Source organism: Opisthocomus hoazin, unplaced genomic scaffold (assembly GCF_030867145.1).
Source record: "Opisthocomus hoazin isolate bOpiHoa1 unplaced genomic scaffold, bOpiHoa1.hap1 HAP1_SCAFFOLD_162, whole genome shotgun sequence".
NCBI classification, from domain to species: Eukaryota; Metazoa; Chordata; class Aves; order Opisthocomiformes; family Opisthocomidae; genus Opisthocomus; species Opisthocomus hoazin.
This window is the reverse complement of record NW_027448724.1, coordinates 61,741-82,770: the sequence shown is the minus strand read 5'-3', so window position 1 is coordinate 82,770 and position 21,030 is coordinate 61,741. Positions and strand designations below refer to the sequence as shown.

Sequence of the window (21,030 nt, the reverse complement as noted above, 5' to 3'; positions counted from 1 at the left end):
TTTCCCCCTTCTCCTCTATTTTTTCCTTTTCTCCTCAATTTTTTCCCTTTCTCATTGATTTTCCCCCCTTGTCCTAATTTTTTCCCCTTTCTCATCAATTTTTCCTCCTTTTCATCAATTTTTCCCCCTTCTCATCAATTTTTTTTCTCTTCTCGTCACATTTTCCCCTTTCTTCTCAATTTTTTCTCTTTTCTGATTAATTCCCGAGGACGCTTTCATGCTTTCCACTTGGGGTCCCCGGTCAATCTGGGGGGGACGGGGTTTCCTCCCTGGGGGCTTTCTGGGGCGCGGGCGGGCGGAGCAGAGGCCGCGGGCGCTGGGGCGCGCGTCCCCGCGGGGGAGGGGCTGCGCGGGGGGTTTTTGTCCCCCCCCGTCTCACCGTGGGTACTGGTTATACTGGTTGGGCTGACACGGCGCTGCGAGCGGTGACAAAAACGTCGCCGGGGGCTCCGCTCCGCTCCCGGGGGGGCCAAATCCTGGGAAAAAATTTCGACCCAAATCTGGGGATAATTTGACTTTCCCAGCCAATTTCAACCCAATCTGGTGACGTTTTGGCCCTTTTTGGCCAGTTTTGACCCAAATCTGACATGCTTTGACTTTTCCAGCCACTTTCGACTGAAATCTGGGGAGGTTTTGACCCTTTCTGGCCAGTTTTGACCCAAATTTGGGCATATTATGACTTTTCAGGCCAATTTTGACCCAAATCTGGGGATGTTTTTGCCCTTTTTGGCCATTTTCGACCCCAAAATGGCGATATTTTGAGTTTAGCAACATTTTTTACCCGAATTTGGGGACACTTTCGCTGTTTATGGACATTTCTGTACCGAGTTTTACTCTGAATTTGGGGATTATTTTCCTTTTCTAATCATTTTTACCCCAATAAAGCGATATTTGCTCATGTCGGGCTGGTTTTACCCCAAATCCGCAGCGGTTTTGTATTTTAGGTCCAGTTTACCCTAAAAAATGTCATTTTTTGGCAATTCTGTTCAGTTTTTTCGCAAATATGTGGTTGCTTTTACCCTAAATACCCATTTTTACCCCCAAATATTTGGAAGCTTTTGCCTATTTATTACACTTTTGCCTTTTCATGGCCATTTTTGTCCCAAATCTGGGCGTTTCTCTGCCGTATACAGACACAGTGATCCCAAATCTGGGGCATTTTCCTCTTTTTTGACGTTTTTTGCCACAAAAATTTGAGTACTTTCACCTCTTTCGGCAGTTTTTCCCAAAAAATATTCAAATTCTTTTACCTTTTTATCCCCTTTTTCAGACTCAAAACTGGATTGTTTTCTGCTTATATGGGCGTCGCGGTCCCAAATCTGCGTTTTCCCCTCTTTTTGTCCGCTTTCACCCCAAATCTTTGGGCGCTTTTTCCTTTTGCAGCTCCTTTTTATCTTTTTTCTCCCTTTTTTACCCATTTTTTGTGCGATCTCTAAGCCCCCGACGGACAAATTCCGCGCGCCGCACCCACGGAGGAGGCGAAAAACCCCCAAAATTTAAGCCCGTGGGACGCGAGAAAAATCAACGAAAAATCCATATTTTTTACTGATTTTGGACGTTTTTACGCCGAAAATGGTTCAAAACGGGTTTTGGCGCCCAAAACGAAGCGGGGGAGGGGTTTTTGTGCAGCGGGACGTGGGGGTCGCCGCACCGTGGTCCTCCTGGTCGTATAGACTTCTGGGGCACGGGAGTCATCGTCACCATCTCCTCCGGTGAGTCCTCGTCCTCAACATCTCGCCGGGACTAATTTCGGGCTTTTTCACCCCAAAATTTGGGCCAGGGCGTGGCGGGGGGCGGGATAGACCGCCCTTTCGGGGGGCGAAACGGCGGTCGGTGGGGCAAAACGTGGGATTTGGGGCATTTTCTGCAGGGAAAATGGGCGTTTTGAGGCGATTTGAGGTGAAAAATTGAAATTTTGGGGTTTTTTGGGGGGCGGGGGAGTTGGCCGGCGACGATTTTCTTGGCAAAAATCAGTCAAAAAGTCAATTTTTAGGGTTTTTTCCGTGGGAAAAAATCCCCCTGAGGTCATCTGATGGCAGTTTTGGGCAAAGAAAGGTGATATTTGGGTGTTTACAACCCAAATCTGGGGATGGTTTGGCCCTTTTATGGACAGTTTTGACCCGAATCTGAGCATATTTTGGCCCATTTTGTCCAATTTTGACCCAAATCTGCGGATAATTTGACTTTTCCGGTCAGTTTCAACCCAAATCTGGGGCTGTTTTGGCCCTTTTCTGGCCAGTTTTGACCCAAATCTGGGAATGTTTTGGCCCATTTTGGCCAATTTTGACCCAAATCTGAGGATAATTTGACTTTTCCAGGCAGTTTTCCGTAAATATGTGGTTGTTTTCACTCTAAATGTCCATTTTTGCCCCAAATATTTGGAAGTTCTGCCTTTTTATGGCCGTTTTTGCCCCAAATCTGGGTGTTTCTCTGCCGTATATGGACACGGTGATCCCAAATTGGGGGCATTTTCCTCGTTTTTGATGTTTCTATGTCAAATATTTTGGTACTTTCACCTCTTCTGGCATTTTTTCCCCCAAATATTCAACTGCTTTTCCCTTTTTCTGGCCATTTTCGGACTCAAAAATGGCTATTTTTGTGCTTATATGGGCATCACGCTCCCAAATCTGGGTTTTCTCCTCTTTTCGTCCGCTTTCACCCCAAATCTTCGGGCAGTTTTTCCTTTCGCGGCTCCTTTTTCCCTTTTCTCTCCGTTTTTTGCCCAATTTTGGTACAATCTCCAAATTCCCAAGGGGCGAATTCTGCCCCCACGGAGGAGGAGAAAAAAGCCAAATTTTAAGCCTGAGAGACGCGTGCGTGAAAAAAATCGACAAAAATCCACGTTTTTAACTGATTTTGGACGTTTTTACGGCAAAAATGGTTCAAAATGGGTTTTGGCACCCAAAACGAAGCGGGGGAGGGGTTTTTGCGCGGCGGGACTTGGGGGTCGCCGCACCGTGGTCCTCCTGGTGGTATAGACGTCTGGGGCACGGGAACCATCGTCACCGTCTCCTCCGGTGAGTCCTCGTCCTCAACATCTCGCCGGGACTAATTTCGGGCTTTTTCGCCCCAAAATTTGGGCCGGGGTGGGGCGGGGGGGGGCTCGGGGGCGGGAGACCCCCCCTTTCGGGGGGCGAAACGGCGGTCGGTGGGGGAAAATGTCGGTTTTGGGGCGTTTTTTTGCGGGAAAATGGGCGTTTTGAGGCAATTTGAGGTGAAAATTTGAATTTTCGGGGTTCTTTTGGGGGGGCGGGGACTTGGCCGGCGATGATTTGGTGGGGAAAAATCGGTCAAAAAGTCAATTTTTAGGGTTTTTTCCTTCGGAAAAATTCCCCCTGAGGTCATCTGACGGCAGATTTGGGCAAAAAAAGGCGATATTGGGGTCTTTAAGGGGGAAAAATGTTGATTTTTAGGGGGGTTTTCTCGAGAAAAATTAATCCGTAGGCGAAATACTGGCAAATTTCGGCAAAAAATGGTGATTTTTAGGGTGATTTTTCCTGAGAATAATGAATCCGTAGGCGAAATATAGGCAGATTTGGGCAAAAATGTTGAATTTAAGGTGATTTATGCCAAGAAAAACGAATCCGTAGGGGAAATATTGGCAATTTAGGCAAAAATGTTGAATTTAGAATGTTTTTCCTGTGAAAAATTATTCCGTAGGCGAAATATTGGCAAATTTGGGCAAAAAAATGGTGATTTTTAGGGTGTTTTGCTGAGTAAAACTAATCCGTAGGCAAAATATTGGCAATTTTGGGCAAAAAATGGTGATTTTTAGGGTGGTTTTCATAAGAAAGATTAATCCGTAGGTGAAATATTGGCAGATTTGGGCAAAAATGTGAATTTTTAGGGTGTTTTCCCTGATAAAATGAATCCGCAGTTGAAATATTGGCAAATATGGGCAAAAATGGTGATTTTTAGAATGATTTTCCTAAGAAAAAAATAATTTGGAGGAGATACGATGGTCAAAATGGGTCAAAAAGTCAAATTTTTGGGGCCTTTTTCTGTGGGAAAAAATGAGTCCGGGGAGAAAAGGAGTCAAAAAAGTCCAAATTTTGGAGTTTTGGGGTAAAAATATGAATTTTGGGGGGAAAAAATGAATTTTTGGGGGAAAAATGAATTTTTGGGGGAAAAATATGAATTTTTGGGGCTCAACCCGTGGATTTTTTGCGCCAGGAAATGATTTATTTGGTGCCGAAAATGATGTTTTCCTCCGAGGTAAAATACTGAATTCAGGCTGTTTTGGGGCGAGTAGAAATAGTGATTTTTTGATTTTCCTCCCCTGAATATGATATTAAAAATAAAAATATGGATTTTTTTTTTTTCCAGGCGAAAAATTGGGCAAAAAGGGGGAGAAAAACCAAAAAAGGGCTTTTATGGGCAAAAGAAGGCGCAAAAAGGGATTTGGTAGATAAAAGCGGAGCAGATTTAGAAAATATTTATATTTTTTTGTGGTTTTTGTGGTTTTTGAAGTGTTTGGCAGTTGGAGCTTTGAAAAATCACAGATTTTTCTAAAAACACAGGTGTAGTGCTGGTTATACAGAAAAACAGAAATGGCTGTTTTCTATATTTTAGTAGGATTTCGACATAAAATGCATAAATATATATTAAAATGTATATTTTCTACATCAATATAAATATGTGTTTTCTATATAAATATCTATTTTCTATATCAATATACTTTTTCTATAGAAAACCAGAAATTGTATATAAAATCATGCAGTTTCTACATATACATATATATCTATTTTCTATATAAATATATTTTTTCTGTAGAAAAATAGGAATTCAATATAAAAAATATATTTTCTATATAAATATCTATTTTCTACATAAATATATTTTTCTGTATAAATATATAAAGTCTACATAAAAATATATATTTTCTATATAAAAATATAAATTCTATATAAAAATATTTTTCTATATAAAAATAATTTTTTGATACAATTTCTATATAAAAATATATAAATTCTATATAAAAATGTATTTTCTATATAAATATATATTTCTACATAAAAATTTATAAATTCTATATAAATTCTACATTAAAATATTTTTTCTATATAGAAATATATTTTTCTATAGAAAGCCTATATAAAAATAAATAAATTCCATATAAAAATATATATTTCTATATAAAAATATAAATTATATATGAAAATCTTTATTTTTCTACATAAATATTAATCTATATTACACTATTAAATATTAAATGTCTATTATTTAATTAAATAGAAAGATAGATTATAAAATTTTTCCATTTTATGTCTAAATATATATTTATGTTTTTATCGAAATCTAGGAATTGCTAATTTTGAATTAATTTATAGACAAATAGATTTTTTTAGAATTAATTTATAGATTTATAGATTTTTAAATCAAACAATTCGAATCTCAAATCTTCTGCCCGAGCCCTAAAAGTGACTTTTTTTAGACCCTTTTTTGGGGGGAAAAAGCACCAAAAAAATCCATTTTTTTGGAGAAAATGTTAAATTTTATTTTTTGGGGGGGGGCTCTTTCGGTGGCGTTTGACTCATTCCAGCCCCTCAAATTTGTTTTAAAAACCCTTAAATAGGAAATTTAATTTTTTGTTAAGTATGAAATTTAGGAACTCCAAGAGATATAATTATTTTTGCCCCCCCATTATTTTTTATAATAATTAAGAAAATATTAAATTATTAAAATCGAGAAAATATAACATCGTGCCTCCAGATATCTTCTAAAATCCCTCTTTTTTTATTTAAAGAATGAAGATTTTTTTCCCAGCTCAGGGCTCGAAATTTCCCCGCAGCTCCAAGAGGCACCGAATTCTTCAGAAATTCACCGAAAATTTAAAATTTCTTAAAATATTACAAGCTCTTCAAATATTAGAATTTATTAAAAGAGCAGAATTAATTAAAACTATTAGAATTTTTTAAATGTTAAAATTTATTAAAAATATTAAAACTAATTAAAACTATTAGAATTTTTTAAATGTTAAAATTTATTAAAAATATTAAAACTAATTAAAACTATTAGAATTTATTAAATGTTAAAATTTATTAAAATATTAAAATTAATTAAAAATATTAGAATTTATTAAATTTTAAAATTTATTAAATATATTAAAATTGATTAAAAATCTTAGAATTTATTAAATGTTAAAATTTATTAAAAATATTAAAATTGATTAAAACATTAAATTATTAATTTTCCGGCCAGAGGGGGGTGGCTCAGCCCCTCCCCCCCGCAGCTGCTCGTTGTTTTTCAGCCCAAAATTGCCCAAACCGGCCCTGTTTCGCTTTCAAAAACAGCAAGAAAAGGAGAAGTGGTTTTGGGGTGGGTTTTTTTATTTCCCAGTTCCCCTTTTTTTTTGGGTTATTTCGGGTGAAAACTGCGGCTGAAAACAGCACCTGGTTTTGGGGCAAAACCGGCCCTTTTCGGGCCGCTTTGGGCAAAGCCACGTCCAAAAATGAGGGGTTTGGGGGAAGGGGAACCTGCTCCCAATATGCCAAAATTTAATATTTTCCTATTTTTATGAATTTTAATAGCGATTCAATTTTTATTTCGGAGGGAGGAGGTGGATGAAGTGAATGCGGAGGTTGTAAAATAGATTTTTATTTAGAAAATAGAAAAATATAGATTATATTTATATAAAAATCGATATTTCTCAATACAAAATCTATTAAAAATATGAATTTTTAGGATTTAGAGATATTTTGCCCCAATTTGCGAAATTTCGGTGCAGTCCTGTGCGGGGGGGGAGGGGTGGGAGGCACCTCAGAATATTTGATTTATAATATAGATATAATATAGAAATCTTGGGGTAATAAATCGCGTAAAATGGGATTTATCGTCTGGGAGAGAATTTAAAGAATTAAATTTCAGATATGAAATTTTAGATCTGAAATTTCAGATATGAAATTTAAGACGTGAAATTTAAGGTACAAAATTTAAGATACAAAATTTAACATCGGAACTCCAAGGTATGAAATTTAGGTATGAAATTTAATAGAGATATGAAATTTCAGGTATGAAATGTACTTATGGAATTAATTTGGGTACGAAATTTAGTTTAGATATGAAATTTATTTAGGTGTGAAATTTAATTTAGGTGTGAAACATAGGTATGAAATTTAAGGGAATAAATTTATTTAAGGTATGAAAATCAAGGTATGAAATTTATTTAGGTACGAAATTTATTAAGGTATGAAAATTAGGTATGAAATTTAAGATATGGAATTTATTTAGGTATTAATTTTGAGGTATGAAATTTGAGGTATGAAATTTAATTTAGATATGAACTTTATTTGGGTATGAAATTTAATTTAGGTATGAAATTTAGGTATGAAATTTAAGGTATGGAATTTGTTTAGATATGAAATTAAGGAATGAAATGAAATTTAAAGTATGAAATTTATTTAGATATGAAATTTATTTAAGATATGAAATTTAAGGTATTAAAATTAATTTAGATATGGAATTTATTTAGGTATGAAATTTAAGGTATCAAATTGAATTTCAGGTATGAAATTTACGGTATCAAATTTAGGACACGAAATTAATTTAGATATGAAGTTAATTGAGGTATGAAATTGAATTTAAGGCATGAAATTAATTGAGGTGAGAAATTTATGGTTTGGAAATTATGGTATGGATTTTATTTAGATATGAAATTTAAGGTATGAAATTTAGGTATGAAATTTAATTTAGGTACGAAATTTATTTAGGTATGAAATTTAATTTAGGTACGAAATTTAGGTATGAAATTTAAGACGTGGAATTTATTTAGGTATGAAATTTAAGGTATTAAAATTAATTGAGATCTGAAATTTATTTAAGTGTGAAATTTAGGTATGAAATTTAATTTGTGAAATTTAGGGATGAAATTTAGGTATGAAATATTACTACTGGTGTGAGGCAGCCGGTACTGGTTCGGTACTGGTATGGGTCAGCCGATACTGGTCCAGTACTGGTACCAGCTGGTACTGGTCCGGTACTGGTACAGGGCAGCCGGTACTGGTCCGGTACTGGTACCAGCTGGTACTGGTTCAGTACTGGTACGGGGCAGCCGGTACTGGTTAGCTACTGGTGTGAGGCAGCCGGTACTGGTCCGGTACTGGTATGGGGCAGCTGGTACTGGTTCAGTACTGGTATGGGGCAGCCGGTACTGGTCCGGTACTGGTACCAGCTGGTACTGGTTCAGTACTGGTATGGGGCAGCCGGTACTGGTTAGCTACTGGTGTGAGGCAGCCGGTACTGGTCCGGTACTGGTATGGGGCAGCCGGTACTGGTTCAGTACTGGTATGGGGCAGCCGGTACTGGTTAGCTACTGGTGTGAGGCAGCCGGTACTGGTCCAGTACTGGTACCAGCTGGTACTGGTTCAGTACTGGTATGGGACAGCCAGTACTGGTTAGCTACTGGTGAGGGGCAGCTGGTACTGGTCTGGTACTGGTATGGGGCAGCCGGTACTGGTCCGGTACTGGTATGGGGCAGCCGGTACTGGTCCAGTACTGGTATGGGGCAGCCAGTACTGGTTAGTTACTGGTATAGGGCAGCCGGTACTGGTCCGGTACTGGTATGGGGCAGCTGGCACTGGTCCGGTACTGGTACCAGCTGGTACTGGTCCAGTACTGGTATGGGTCAGCCGGTACTGGTTCGGTACTGGTATGGGGCAGCCGGTACTGGTCCAGTACTGGTACCAGCTGGTACTGGTCCAGTACTGGTATGGGTCAGCCGGTACTGGTTCGGTACTGGTACCAGCTGGTACTGGTCTGGTACTGGTAGCAGGGCAGCCGGTACTGGTCCAGTACTGGTATGGGGCAGCTAGTACTGGTCCGGTACTGGTATTGGTCAGCCGGTACTGGTCCGGTACTGGTACCAGCTGCTACTGGTTCAGTACTGGTATGAGGCAGCCAGTACTGGTTAGCTACTGGTGAGGGGCAGCCGGTACTGGTCTGGTACTGGTACCAGCTGGTACTGGTCCGGCACTGGTATGGGGCAGACGGTACTGGTTAGCTACTGGTGTGAGGCAGCCGGTACTGGTCCGGTGCTGGTCCGGTACTGGTATGGGGCAGCTGGTACTGGTCTGGTACTGGTGAGGGGCAGCCGGTACTGGTCCAATACTGGTACGGGGCAGCTGGTACTGGTCCGGTACTGGTACCAGCCGGTACTGATCCGGTACTGGTATGGGGCAGCCAGTACTGGTCTGGTACTGGTATTGGTCAGCGGTACTGGTTAGCTACTGGTGAGGGGCAGCTGGTACTGGTCCGGTACTGGTACCAGACACTACTGGTCAGGTACTGGTGAGGGGCAGCGGTTACTGGTCAGGTACTGGTATAAGCCAGCTGGTACTGGTTGGGTACTGGTCCAGTGGGTACTGGTTGGGTACTGGTATGGGGCAGTCGGTACTGGTACCAGTTGGTACTGGTCCCAAACTGGTCCTGCAGAAGTGGCTATGGGGTGGCTGTGGGGTGCCGGTACTGGTACCAGTACTGGTACTGGTCCCAAACTGGTCCTGCAGAAGCAGCTATGGGGGGCTGGGACTGGTCCCGTACTGGTCCCAGTTGGTACTGGTTCGGTACTGGTCTGGTACTGGTCCAGCAGAAGCAGCTATGGGGTGGCTGTGGGGTGCAGTACTGGTCCCAAACTGGTCTGCTACTGGTCCTGTACTGGTCCTGGAGAAGCCGCTATAGGGTGGCTGTGGGGTGCTGGTACTGGTCCTGTACTGGTCCCATACTGGTACTGGTCTCATACTGGTCCCATACTGGTCCCATACTGGTACTGGCCCTGCAGAAGTGGCTACAGGGTGGCTGTGGGGTGCTGGTACTGGTCCCAAACTGGTCCGGTACTGGTCCTGTACTGGTCCTGCAGAAGGAGCTATGGGGTGGCTGTGGGGTGCAGCACTGGTCCCAAACTGGTCTGGTACTGGTCCTGTACTGGTCCTGCAGAAGCGGCTATGGGGTGGCTGTGGGGTGCTGGTACTGGTCTCATATTGGTACTGGTCTGTACTGGTCCTGTACTGGTCCTGGAGAAGCTGCTGTGGGGTGGCTGTGGGGTGCTGGTACCATCCCAGTATGGGGCAGCTCATACTGGTCCTGTACTGGTCCTGCAGAAGCAGCTATGGGGGGCCAGTACTGGTCCCATACTGGTACCAGTTGGTACTGGTCCAGTACTGGTCCAGTAGAAGCAGCTATGGGGTGGCTGTGGGGGGCCAGTACGGGTTTGGTACTGGTACCAGTTGGTACTGGTCTCATACTGGTACTGGTCCTGGAGAAGCTGCTATGGGGTGGCTGTGGGGTGCTGGTACTGGTCTGGTACTGGTACCAGTATGTACTGGTCCTGTACTGGTCTGGAGAAGCTGCTATAGGGTGGCTGTGGGGTGTTGGTACTGGTCCTGTACTGGTCCCATACTGGTACTGGTCCCATACTGGTACTGGTCGTGCAGAAGCAGCTATGGGGTGGCTGTGGGGTGCTGGTACCGTCCCAGTATGGGGCAGCTCGTACTGGTCCTGTACTGGTCCTGCAGAAAGAGCTATGGGGTGCTGGTACTGGTCCCTTACTGGTACCAGTTGGTACTGGTCCTGTACTGGTCCGGTAGAAGCAGCTATGGGGTGGCTGTGGGGTGCTGGTACTGGTCCCAAACTGGTCTGGTACTGGTCCCGTACTGGTCCTGCAGAAGCGGCTATGGGGTGGCTGTGGGGTGCAGCACTGGTCCCATACTGGTCTGGTACTGGTCCTGTACTGGTCCTGCAGAAGCAGCTATGGGGTGGCTGTGGGGTGCTGGTACTGGTCCCATACTGGTCTGGTACTGGTCCCATACTGGTCCTGCAGAAGCGGCTATGGGGTGTCTGTGGGGTGCAGTACTGGTCCCAAACTGGTCTGGTACTGGTCCTGTACTGGTCCCGTACTGGTACTGGTCCAGTAGAAGCCGCTATGGGGTGGCAGTGGGGTGCTGGTACTGGTCCCAGTAAAGGGCAGCTGGGGGGTCTGATACTGGTACCAGTCAGTATTGTTACTGGGGGTGTTTTGCACCCAAATTTGGGTGATTTTGTGGAAAAATTGGGATTTTCTATAAAAATTCTGGAATTTTGCATGTGCCCGGGTGATTTTCGCGCCCAAATTTGGGTGATTTTTGAGAAAAATGGAGGTTTTGTATAAAAATTGTGAAATTTTGCCCAAACTCAGGTGATTTTCGTGTCCAGATTTGGCTGATTTTACAGAAAAATGGGAGTTCTATGAAAATTATGGAATTTTGCATGCGCAGGGGATTTTCGCGTCCAAATTTGGGTGATTTTATGGAAAAATGGGGGATTTTCTGTAAAAATTCTGGAATTTTGCACGTGCACAGGTGGGTTTCGCATCCAGATTTGGGCGATTTTGAAAAAAAATTTGGGTTTTGTATGAAAATTAGTGAATTTTTGCAGATGTACAGGCGATTTTTGCATCCAAATCTGGGTGATTTTACAGAAAAATGGGGATTTTGCTCAAAATTATAGAATTTTGCACACACAGAGGCAATTTTTGCGTCCAAATTTGGCTGATTTTACAGAAAAATGGGGATTTTCTATTAAAATTCTGGAATTCTGCATGTGTAGGTTGATTTTCATGTCCAAATTGTGTGATTTTGGTGAAAAATGGGGAGTTTCCTATAAAAATTCTGGAATTTTGCACTCACAGGTGGTTTTCATGTTCAAATTTTGACAAATTTGTGGAAAAATGGGGATTTTGCACAAAAATACAGAGTTTTGCACGCACGCAGGCAATTTTCACGTCCAAATTCGGGCGATTTTGCGGAAAAATGGGAATTTTCTATATAAATTCTGGAATTTTGCACGCGCAGGTGTTTTTCATGTCCAAATTCGTGTCTTTTTGTGGAAAAATGAGGAGTTTGCTCAAAAATTATGGAATTTCGCACTCAATGGTGATTTTCGTGTCCAAATTCGGGCGATTTCCCCAAAAACTGGGAATTTTGCTCAAAAATTATGGAATTTTGCACGCACAGGTGATTTTCGTGTCCAAATTTGGGCGATCTGCAGAAAAATGGGGATTTCCTATATAAATTCTGGAATTTTGCATGCACACAGGTGATTTTCACATCCAAATTCGGGCAATTTTGCAGAAGAACGGGGATTTTCTATATAAATTCTGGAATTTTGCACACACAGGTGATTTTTGCGTCCAAATTCGGGTGACTTTGCGGAAAAATGGGGACTTTCTATATAAATTCTGGAATTTTGCACGCGCAGGTGATTTTCATGTCCAAATTTTGGTGATTTTATCGCAAAGTGGGGATTTTGTATGCAAATTCTGGAATTTCGCACCCGCACCGGCGATTTTCGCGTCCAAATTTGGGCGATTTTCCAAAAAAATGGGGATTTCGCTCGAAAATTCCGGAATTTCGCACGCGCAGGCCGTTTCCGCGCCCAAATTCGGGCGATTTTCCGGAAAAAAGGGGAATTTGCTCAGAACCGACGGAATTTCCCGCGCATGGCGGCTGTCCCCGGCGCCGCCCTCCCCTCCCCCCCGCTAACGCCTCTTCTCTCCCCGCCCCCCGCCAGCCACGCCCCGCCCCCCCAGCCTCTTCCCGCTGGTCCCCTGCGGGCCGCCCGCCTCCGAGCCGCCGTTGCGCTACGCCATTGGCTGCGTGGCGCTGGGCTTCCTCCCCGACGACCTCGCCTTCTCCTGGAGCGACGCGGCCAATCGCAGCGCGGAGGGGGCGGTGCTCTTCCCGTCGGTCCCCGCCCCCGCTGGGCTCTACGCCGCCGCCAGCCGCCTCGGCCTGCCCTGGTTGGACGGGAAGAGCCGGCAGCCGTTCCGCTGCCGCGCCCGCCACCCCCGCGGGACGCGCGACGCCGAGGTGGCCAATCCCGGTGAGTCGCCGCCTCCCCCGCGCGCCCCGCCCCCCACCGTCCTCCCCCAGGGCCTCCCAGTATCCCTGTGTGCTCCCCCAGTGCATCCCAGTGTCGCTGTGTCCTCCCCCAGTGCATCCCAGTGCATCCCAGTGCCTCCCAGTATGGCTCTGTCCTCCCCCAGTGCGTCCCAGTATCCCTGTGTCCTCCCCCAGTGCGTCCCAGTATGGCTCTGTCCTCCCCCAGTGCATCCCAGTGCATCCCAGTTCATCCCAGTATGGCTTCGTCCTCCCCCAGTGCGTCCCAGTATGGCTCTGTCCTCCCCCAGTGCATCCCAGTATGGCTCTGTCCTCCCCCAGTGCGTCCCAGTATCCCTGTGTCCTCCCCCAGTGCGTCCCAGTATCCCCACGTCCTCCCCCAGTGCCTCCCAGTATGGCTGTGTGCTCCCCCAGTGCCTCCCAGTATGGCTGTGTCCTCCCCCAGTGCATCCCAGTGCATCCCAGTATGGCTTCGTCCTCCCCCAGTGCATCCCAGTGTCGCTGTGTCCTCCCCCAGTGCCTCCCAGTATGGCTGTGTGCTCCCCCAGTGCCTCCCAGTATGGCTGTGTGTTCTCCCAGTGCGTCCCAGTATGACTGTGTGCTCTCCCAGTGCGTCCCAGTATGACTGTGTGCTCTCCCAGTGCGTCCCAGTATGGCTCTGTCCTCCCCCAGTGCCTCCCAGTATCGCTGTGTGCTCTCCCAGTATGTCCCAGTATCCCCACGTCCTCCCCCAGTGCCTCCCAGTATGGCTGTGTGCTCCCCCAGTGCCTCCCAGTATCGCTGTGTCCTCCCCCAGTGCATCCCAGTCCATCCCAGTTCATCCCAGTGTCACACCCCAGTATCCCTGTGTCCTCCCCCAGCACGTCCCAGTGCATCCCAGTGCCTTCCAGTGTCCCCATGTCCTCCCCCAGTGCGTCCCAGTACCCCCATGTCCTCCCCCAGTGCCTCCCAGTTCTCCCACCTCCTCCCCAGTCCCCCCCCCCCCGGGTACCACTCGTCCCCTCCCTCACCCTCCTCTCCCCCCCCCCCAGGCACCTCCCCCGCCCCCCTGGCCCCTCCCACCCTGGAGCTCCGCCCCCCGTCCCGCGAGGACTTCGAGGGCCCCTTCCGCAACTCCACCGTCCTCTGCCGCCTGCGCCACGCCCGCCGCCCCGCCCCGGCCCTCGATTGGCTGAAGAACGGCGCCCCGCTGGGCGAGGGCGTGGCCACCGAGACCGCGGCCGACGGCGCCGGCGGTTACGTCACCCGCAGCCGGGCGGGCGTCACCGAGGCCGAGTGGGACGCCGGCGCCGTCTTCACCTGCCGGGCGGGCGACCAGTTGAGGAACACCAGTAAAGCGCTGGAGTGCGGCTGTAAGTTGGGGGGGGGGACGTGGTTATGGGGGGCGACCACCAGGAAGATCTCAAAGCTCAGAAATTGGGGTCTGGGGGGACGTGGTTATGGAGGGCAACCACCCCGAGGATCTCAAAGTTCTTAACTTTGGGGTGAGGGACGTCATTATGGAGGGTGACCACCCCAAAGATCTCAAAACTCATAAGTTGGGGGACGTGGTTATGGAGGGTGACCACCCCGAGGATCTCAAAGCTCAGAAATTGGGGTCTGGGGGGACGTGGTTATGGAGGGCGACCACCCCAAAGATCTCAAAACTCATAAGTTGGGGGACGTGGTTATGGAGGGCAACCACCCCAAAGATCTCAAAACTCATAAGTTGGGTGCAGGGGAACGTCATTATGGAGGGCAACCACCCCGAGGATCTCAAAGCTCAGAAATTGGGGTCTGGGGGGACGTGGTTATGGAGGGCGACCACCCCAAAGATCTCAAAACTCATAAGTTGGGGGACGTGGTTATGGAGGGCAACCACCCCAAAGATCTCAAAACTCATAAGTTGGGCGCAGGGGAAGGTCATTATGGAGGGCAACCACCCCGAGGATCTCAAAGCTCAGAAATTGGGGTCTGGGGGGACGTGGTTATGGAGGGCGACCACCCCAAAGATCTCAAAACTCATAAGTTGGGTGCAGGGGAACGTCATTATGGAGGGCGACCACCCCGAGGATCTCAAAGCTCATCCTGGATCTTTCCAGATGACAACGGCGGCGGTGAGGAGGAGATCGCGGTGGAGGGCGTGGCGCCGGCCTTCGCCGAGATCTTCCGGGAGAAGACGGCCATCTTGAGGTGCCGCGTCAGCAACCTGCCCGGCGTGGAGGGGCTGGCGGTCTCCTGGCGGAAGGAGACGGGGGAGGAGCTGGAGACGGAGGCGTCGCCCCGCGTCCTCCAACCCAACGGGCTCTTCCGGGTGGAGGGCGTGGCCAAGGTCTGCGCCGACGAATGGGAGAAGGGCGGGGGCTACGCCTGCCGCGTCAGCCACCCCGAGCTGCTCTTCCCCAAGGAGGTCACGCTGCGGAGGACGCCCGGTGGGTGCTGGGGGGCGGGGCTTGGGGGTGGGGGTGGGCGGGGCCAGGGCGGGGGGTGGGCGGGGCCAGGGCGGGGGGCGGGGGCAGGCGCCGCGCGGATTTGGGGGGAATTTGAGGAAAAACGGGGGAAATCGCATCAAATTTTTCTAAATTTTGGGGGAAAATGAGTGAAATCGCATCACAAAATTTTTAAAAATTTGGGGGGAAAGGGGTGAAATCACGTCACAAATTTTTTGAAATTTGGGGGGAAATGCATGAAATTGCATCACAGGTTTTTTTGAAAATTGGGGGAAATGGGTGAAATCGCATCACAAATTTTTTTTTTGAAATTTGGGGGGAAATGGGTGCGATCACACCACAAATTTTTTTAAAAATTAGGGGAAAATGGGTGAAATCGAATCACAAAATTTTAAAAAATTTGGGGGGAAAGGGGTGAAATCACGTCACAAATTTTTTGAAATTTGGGGGAAATGGGTGAAATCACGTCACAAATTTTTTGAAATTTGGGGGGAAATGCATGAAATTGCATCACAGGTTTTTTTGAAAATTGGGGGAAATGGGTGAAATCGCATTACAAATTTTTTTTTTGAAATTTGGGGGGAAATGGGTGTGATCACACCACAAATTTTTTTAAAAATTGGGGAAAAATGGGTGAAATCGAATCACAAAATTTTAAAAAATTTGGGAGGAAAGGGGGGAAATCATTACACAATTTTTTTGAAATTTGGTGGAAAATGGGTGAAATTTTATCAAAAATTTTTTGAAAATTGGGGGAAATGGGTGAAATCACGTCACAATTTTTTTTTTGAAATTTGAGGGAAAATGGGTGCGATCACAACACAGATTTTTTTGAAATTTGAGGGAAAATGGGTGAAATCGCATCACAAATTTTTTGGAAATTTGGGGGAAATGGGTGAAGTCCAGAATTTTTGCCAAATCGAGGGGAAAAAAGGATAAAATTTCCCCAAATTTTGGAAAATCAAGGGAAAAGAGGATAAAATCACCCCAATTTTTGGAAAATGAAGGGAAAGGATGGTAAAATCGCCCTAATTTTTGGAAAATCACGGGAAAGAAGGACAAAATTTCCCCAAATTTTTGCCAAATCGAGGGAAAGGAGGATACAATTTCCCCAAATTTTTGCCAAATCAAGGGAAAAGAGGATAAAATTTCCCCAATTTTGGGAAATGAAAGGAAAAGAGGATAAAATCACCCCAATTTTTGGAAAATCAAGGGAAAAGAAGGATAAAACGTCCCCACATTTTTGCCAAATCAAGGGAAAAGACGATAAAATCGCCCCAAATTTTTGCCAAGTAGAGGGAAAGGAGGATAAAATCGCCCCAATTTTTGGGAAATCGAGGGAAAAGAGGATAAAATTTCCCCAAATTTTGGAAAATCACGGGAAAAGAGGTTAAAATCCCCCCAATTTTTGGAAAATCAAGGGAAAAGAGGCTGAAATCGCCCCAATTTTTGGAAAATCGAGGGAAAGGAGGATGAAATTTCCCCAATTTTTGCCAAATCGAGGGAAAAGAGGACATAATTTTCCCAAATTTTTGCCAAATCGAGGTAAAGGAGGATAAAATTTCCCCAAATTTTTGCCAAGTAGAGGGAAAAGAGGATAAAATTGCCCCAATTTTGGGTAAATCGAGGGAAAAGAGGATATAATTTTCCCAAATTTTGGAAAATCACGGGAAAAGAGGTTAAAATCGCCCCAATTTTTGGAAAACCAAGGGAAAGGAGGATAAAATTTCCCCAAATTTTTGCCAAATAGAGGGAAAGCGGATGTGATCACCCCAATCTGTTGCCAAATCGAGGAAAAGGAGGATAAAATTTCCCCAAATTTTGGAAAATGAAGGGAAAATCGGATAAAATTTCCCCAATTTTTGCAAAATCAAGGGAAAAGAAGACATGATTGTCCAAAATTCTTGCCAAATCGAGGGAAAGGAGGATAAAATTTCCTCAAATTTTTGCCAAATCGAGGGAAAGGAGGATGAAATTTCCCCAATTTTTGCCAAATCGAGGGAAAAGAGGATAAAATCGCCCCAAATTTTGGAAAATCAAGGGGAAATCAGATAAAATTTCCCCAATTTTTGCAAAATCAAGGGAAAAGAAGACACGATTGTCCAAAATTTTTGCCAAATCGAGGGAAAGGAGGATAAAATTTCCCCAATTTTTGGAAAATCATGGGAAAAGAGGATGCGACTGCCCCAAATTTCTCCCAAATTGAGGGAAAGGAGGATAAAATTTCCCCAATTTTTGGAAAACCAAGGGAAAGGAGGATAAAATTTCCCCAAATTTTGCCAAATCGAGGGAAAGCGGATGTGATCACCCCAATTTGTTGCCAAATCGAGGAAAAGGAGGATAAAATTTCCCCAAATTTTGGAAAATCAAGGGAAAATAGGATAAAATTTCCCCAATTTTTGCAAAATCAAGGGAAAAGAACACACGATTGTCCGAAATTCTTGCCAAATCGAGGGAAAGGAGGATGAAATTTCCCCAATTTTTGCCAAATCGAGGGAAAAGAGGATAAAATCGCCCCAAATTTTGGAAAATCAAGGGAAAATCAGATAAAATTTCCCCAATTTTTGCAAAATCAAGGGAAAAGAAGACACGATTGTCCAAAATTCTTGCCAAATCGAGGGAAAGGAGGATAAAATTTCCCCAATTTTTGGAAAATCACGGGAAAAGAGGATGCGACTGCCCCAAATTTCTCCCAAATTGAGGGAAAGGAGGATAAAATTTCCCCAATTTTTGGAAAACCAAGGGAAAGGAGGATAAAATTTCCCCCAATTTTTGCCAAATCGAGGGAAAGCGGATGTGATCACCCCAATTTGTTGCCAAATCAAGGAAAAGGAGGATAAAATTTCCCCAAATTTTGGAAAATCAAGGGAAAATAGGATAAAATTTCCCCAATTTTTGAAAAATCAAGGGAAAAGAACACACGATTGTCCAAAATTTTTGCCAAATGGAGGGAAAGGAGGATAAAATTTCCCCAAATTTTGGAAAATCACGGGAAAAGAGGATAAAATTTCCCCAATTTTTGCAAAATCAAAGGAAAGGAGGATAAAATTTCCCCAATTTTTGGAAAATGAAGGGAAAGAAGGATAAAACGTCCCCACATTTTTGCCAAATCGAGGGAAAGGAGGATATATTTTCCCCAAATTTTGGAAAATCACGGGAAAAGAGGTTAAAATCGCCCCGATTTTTGGAAAATCGAGGGAAAGGAGGATGAAATTTCCCCAATTTTTGCCAAATCGAGGGAAAAGAGGACATAATTTCCCCAAATTTTTGCCAAATCGAGGGAAAGAAGTATAAAATTTCCCCAAATTTTGGAAAATCAAGGGAAAATCAGATAAAATTTCCCCAGTTTTTGCAAAATCAAGGGAAAAGAACACACGATTGTCCAAAATTTTTGCCAAATGGAGGGAAAGGAGGATAAAATTTCCCCAAATTTTGGAAAATCACGGGAAAAGAGGATAAAATTTCCCCAATTTTTTCAAAATCAAAGGAAAGGAGGATAAAATTTCCCCAATTTTTGGAAAATGAAGGGAAAGAAGGATAAAACGTCCCCACATTTTTGCCAAATCGAGGGAAAGGAGGATATATTTTCCCCAAATTTTGGAAAATCACGGGAAAAGAGGTTAAAATCGCCCCGATTTTTGGAAAATCGAGGGAAAGGAGGATGAAATTTCCCCTTTTTTTGCCAAATCGAGGGAAAAGAGGACATAATTTCCCCAAATTTTTGCCAAATCGAGGGAAAGAAGTATAAAATTTCCCCAAATTTTGGAAAATCAAGGGAAAATCGGATAAAATTTCCCCAATTTTTGCAAAATCAAGGGAAAAGAAGACACGATTGTCCAAAATTCTTGCCAAATCGAGGGAAAGGAGGCTAAAATTTCCCCAATTTCCGCCAAACCGTGGGAAAAGAGGCTAAAATTCCCCCAAATTCTGGAAAACCGAGGGAAAAGGGGACGCGCCGGCGCCCTCCCTCCCTCCCGCCCCCCGCCGACCCCTCTCTCTCCCCTCCCCCGCAGCCCGCGACGCCAAGGCCCCCTCCATCTACGTCTTCCCGCCGCCCGTCGAGCAGCTGGCCGCCCGCGAGACCGCCACCGTCACCTGCCTGGTCAAGGGCTTCAACCCCCCCGACCTCTTCGTCCGGTGGCTGCGCAACGGCGAGCCCCTGCCCGACGCCGACTACGTCACGGCCCCGCCCCTCCCCGAGGCGCGGGCGCCCGCCTCCTACTTCACCCACAGCGCCCTGACGGTGGCCGGCGAGGACTGGGCGGCCGGCAACGTCTTCACCTGCCTGGTGGGCCACGAGCAGCTCCCCCTGCAGGTGGCGCAGAAATCCGTCGACAGGGCTTCCGGTAAACCCACCGCCGTCAACGTCTCCCTGGTGCTCGCCGACGCCGCCAACGCCTGCTACTAAATCCCGCTTTTTTCCCCAAAAAATTTTAATTTTTTTTTTTTGACCGTGTACATAACGCCCCCCCCCAGAGGAGGTTTTTGGAGAGCAAAAAAAAAAACCCGAAAAACACCAAAAAAACCACAAAAATTTGAATAAAATTCAGATTTGACGGAAAAGACGCGCCGCCGCGCCCGGTTTTTGCCGTTCTTCGTCTTCTTTGCCGCGTGCTCTTGGTGTCTTCTTGGTTGAGTCCTCTTGATCTTCCTTGTTGTGTCCTCTTGGTCTTCTTTGTTGGGTCCTCTTGGTCTTCTTTGTTGGGTCCTCTTGGTCTTCTTCGTTGTGTCCTCTTGGTCTTCTTTGTTGTGTCCTCTTGGTCTTCCCTGTTGAGTCCTCTTGGTCTTCCTTGTTGTGTCCTCTTGGTCTTCTTTGTAGAGTCCTCTTGGTCTTCCTTGTTGAGTCCTCTTGGTCTTCTTTGTTGGGTCCTCTTGGTCTTCCTTGTTGTGTCCTCTTGATCTTCTTTGCCGTGTCCTCTTGGTCTTCTTTGTTGGGTCCTCTTGGTCTTCTTCGTTGTGTCCTCTTGGTCTTCTTTGTTGTGTCCTCTTGGTCTTCCCTGTTGAGTCCTCTTGGTCTTCCTTGTTGTGTCCTCTTGGTCTTCCTTGTTGTGTCCTCTTGGTCTTCTTCGTTGTGTCCTCTTGGTCTTCTTTGTGGAGTCCTCTTGGTCTTCCTTGTTGAGTCCTCTTGGTCTTCCTTGTCGAGTCCTCTTGGTCTTCCTTGTCACTTTCTCTTGGTCTTCTGTGTGGAGTCCTCTTGGTCTTCTTTCTTGAGTCCTCTTGGTCTTCCTTGTTGTGTCCTCTTGGTCTTCTTGCCATGTCCTCATGGTCTTTCTTGCCACATCCTCTTGGTGTCTTCTTTGTTGAGTCTTCTTGGTCTTCTTGCCACGTCCTCTTGGTCTTCCCTGTTGAGTCCTCTTGGTCTTCTTTGTTGTGTCCTCTTGGTCTTCCATGTTTTGTCCTCTTGGTCTTCTTTGTGGAGTCCTCTTGGTCTTCCTTGCCGCTTTCTCTTGGTCTTCTTGGTTGACTCCTCTTGGTCTTCTTGCCGTGTCCTCTTGGTCTTCCTTGTTGAGTCCTCTTGGTGTCTTCCATGTTGAGTCCTCCTGGTCTTCCACATTGAGTCCTCTTGGTCTTCTTTGCCACGTTCTCTTGGTGTTCCAAGGCGCTGACCCCCCTTTTTTTGGGGGGGCGAGGAAGGGAAGTGCGCCCCCTGTAGGTGAGCCCACCAGCGTTTCGGGTCGAAAAGCGGTGATTTAGGGGCGGAAGTGGAGAAATAGGGGGGCGGGGCTGGACGC

At 45.4% G+C, this 21,030-nt stretch overlaps 1 gene segment (V, D, J or C); it reads left to right on the top strand.

Moving 5' to 3' along the window:
• The first annotated feature begins 1,572 nt into the window (after positions 1-1,572).
• LOC142359078 (Ig mu chain C region-like) lies at positions 1,573-19,863 on the top strand. The segment is given in 6 exon segments: positions 1,573-1,586; positions 1,630-1,712; positions 12,541-12,852; positions 13,901-14,221; positions 14,951-15,280; positions 19,312-19,863. Coding segments are annotated over 6 exon segments (1,455 nt in total).
• The last annotated feature ends 1,167 nt before the right edge of the window (positions 19,864-21,030 follow it).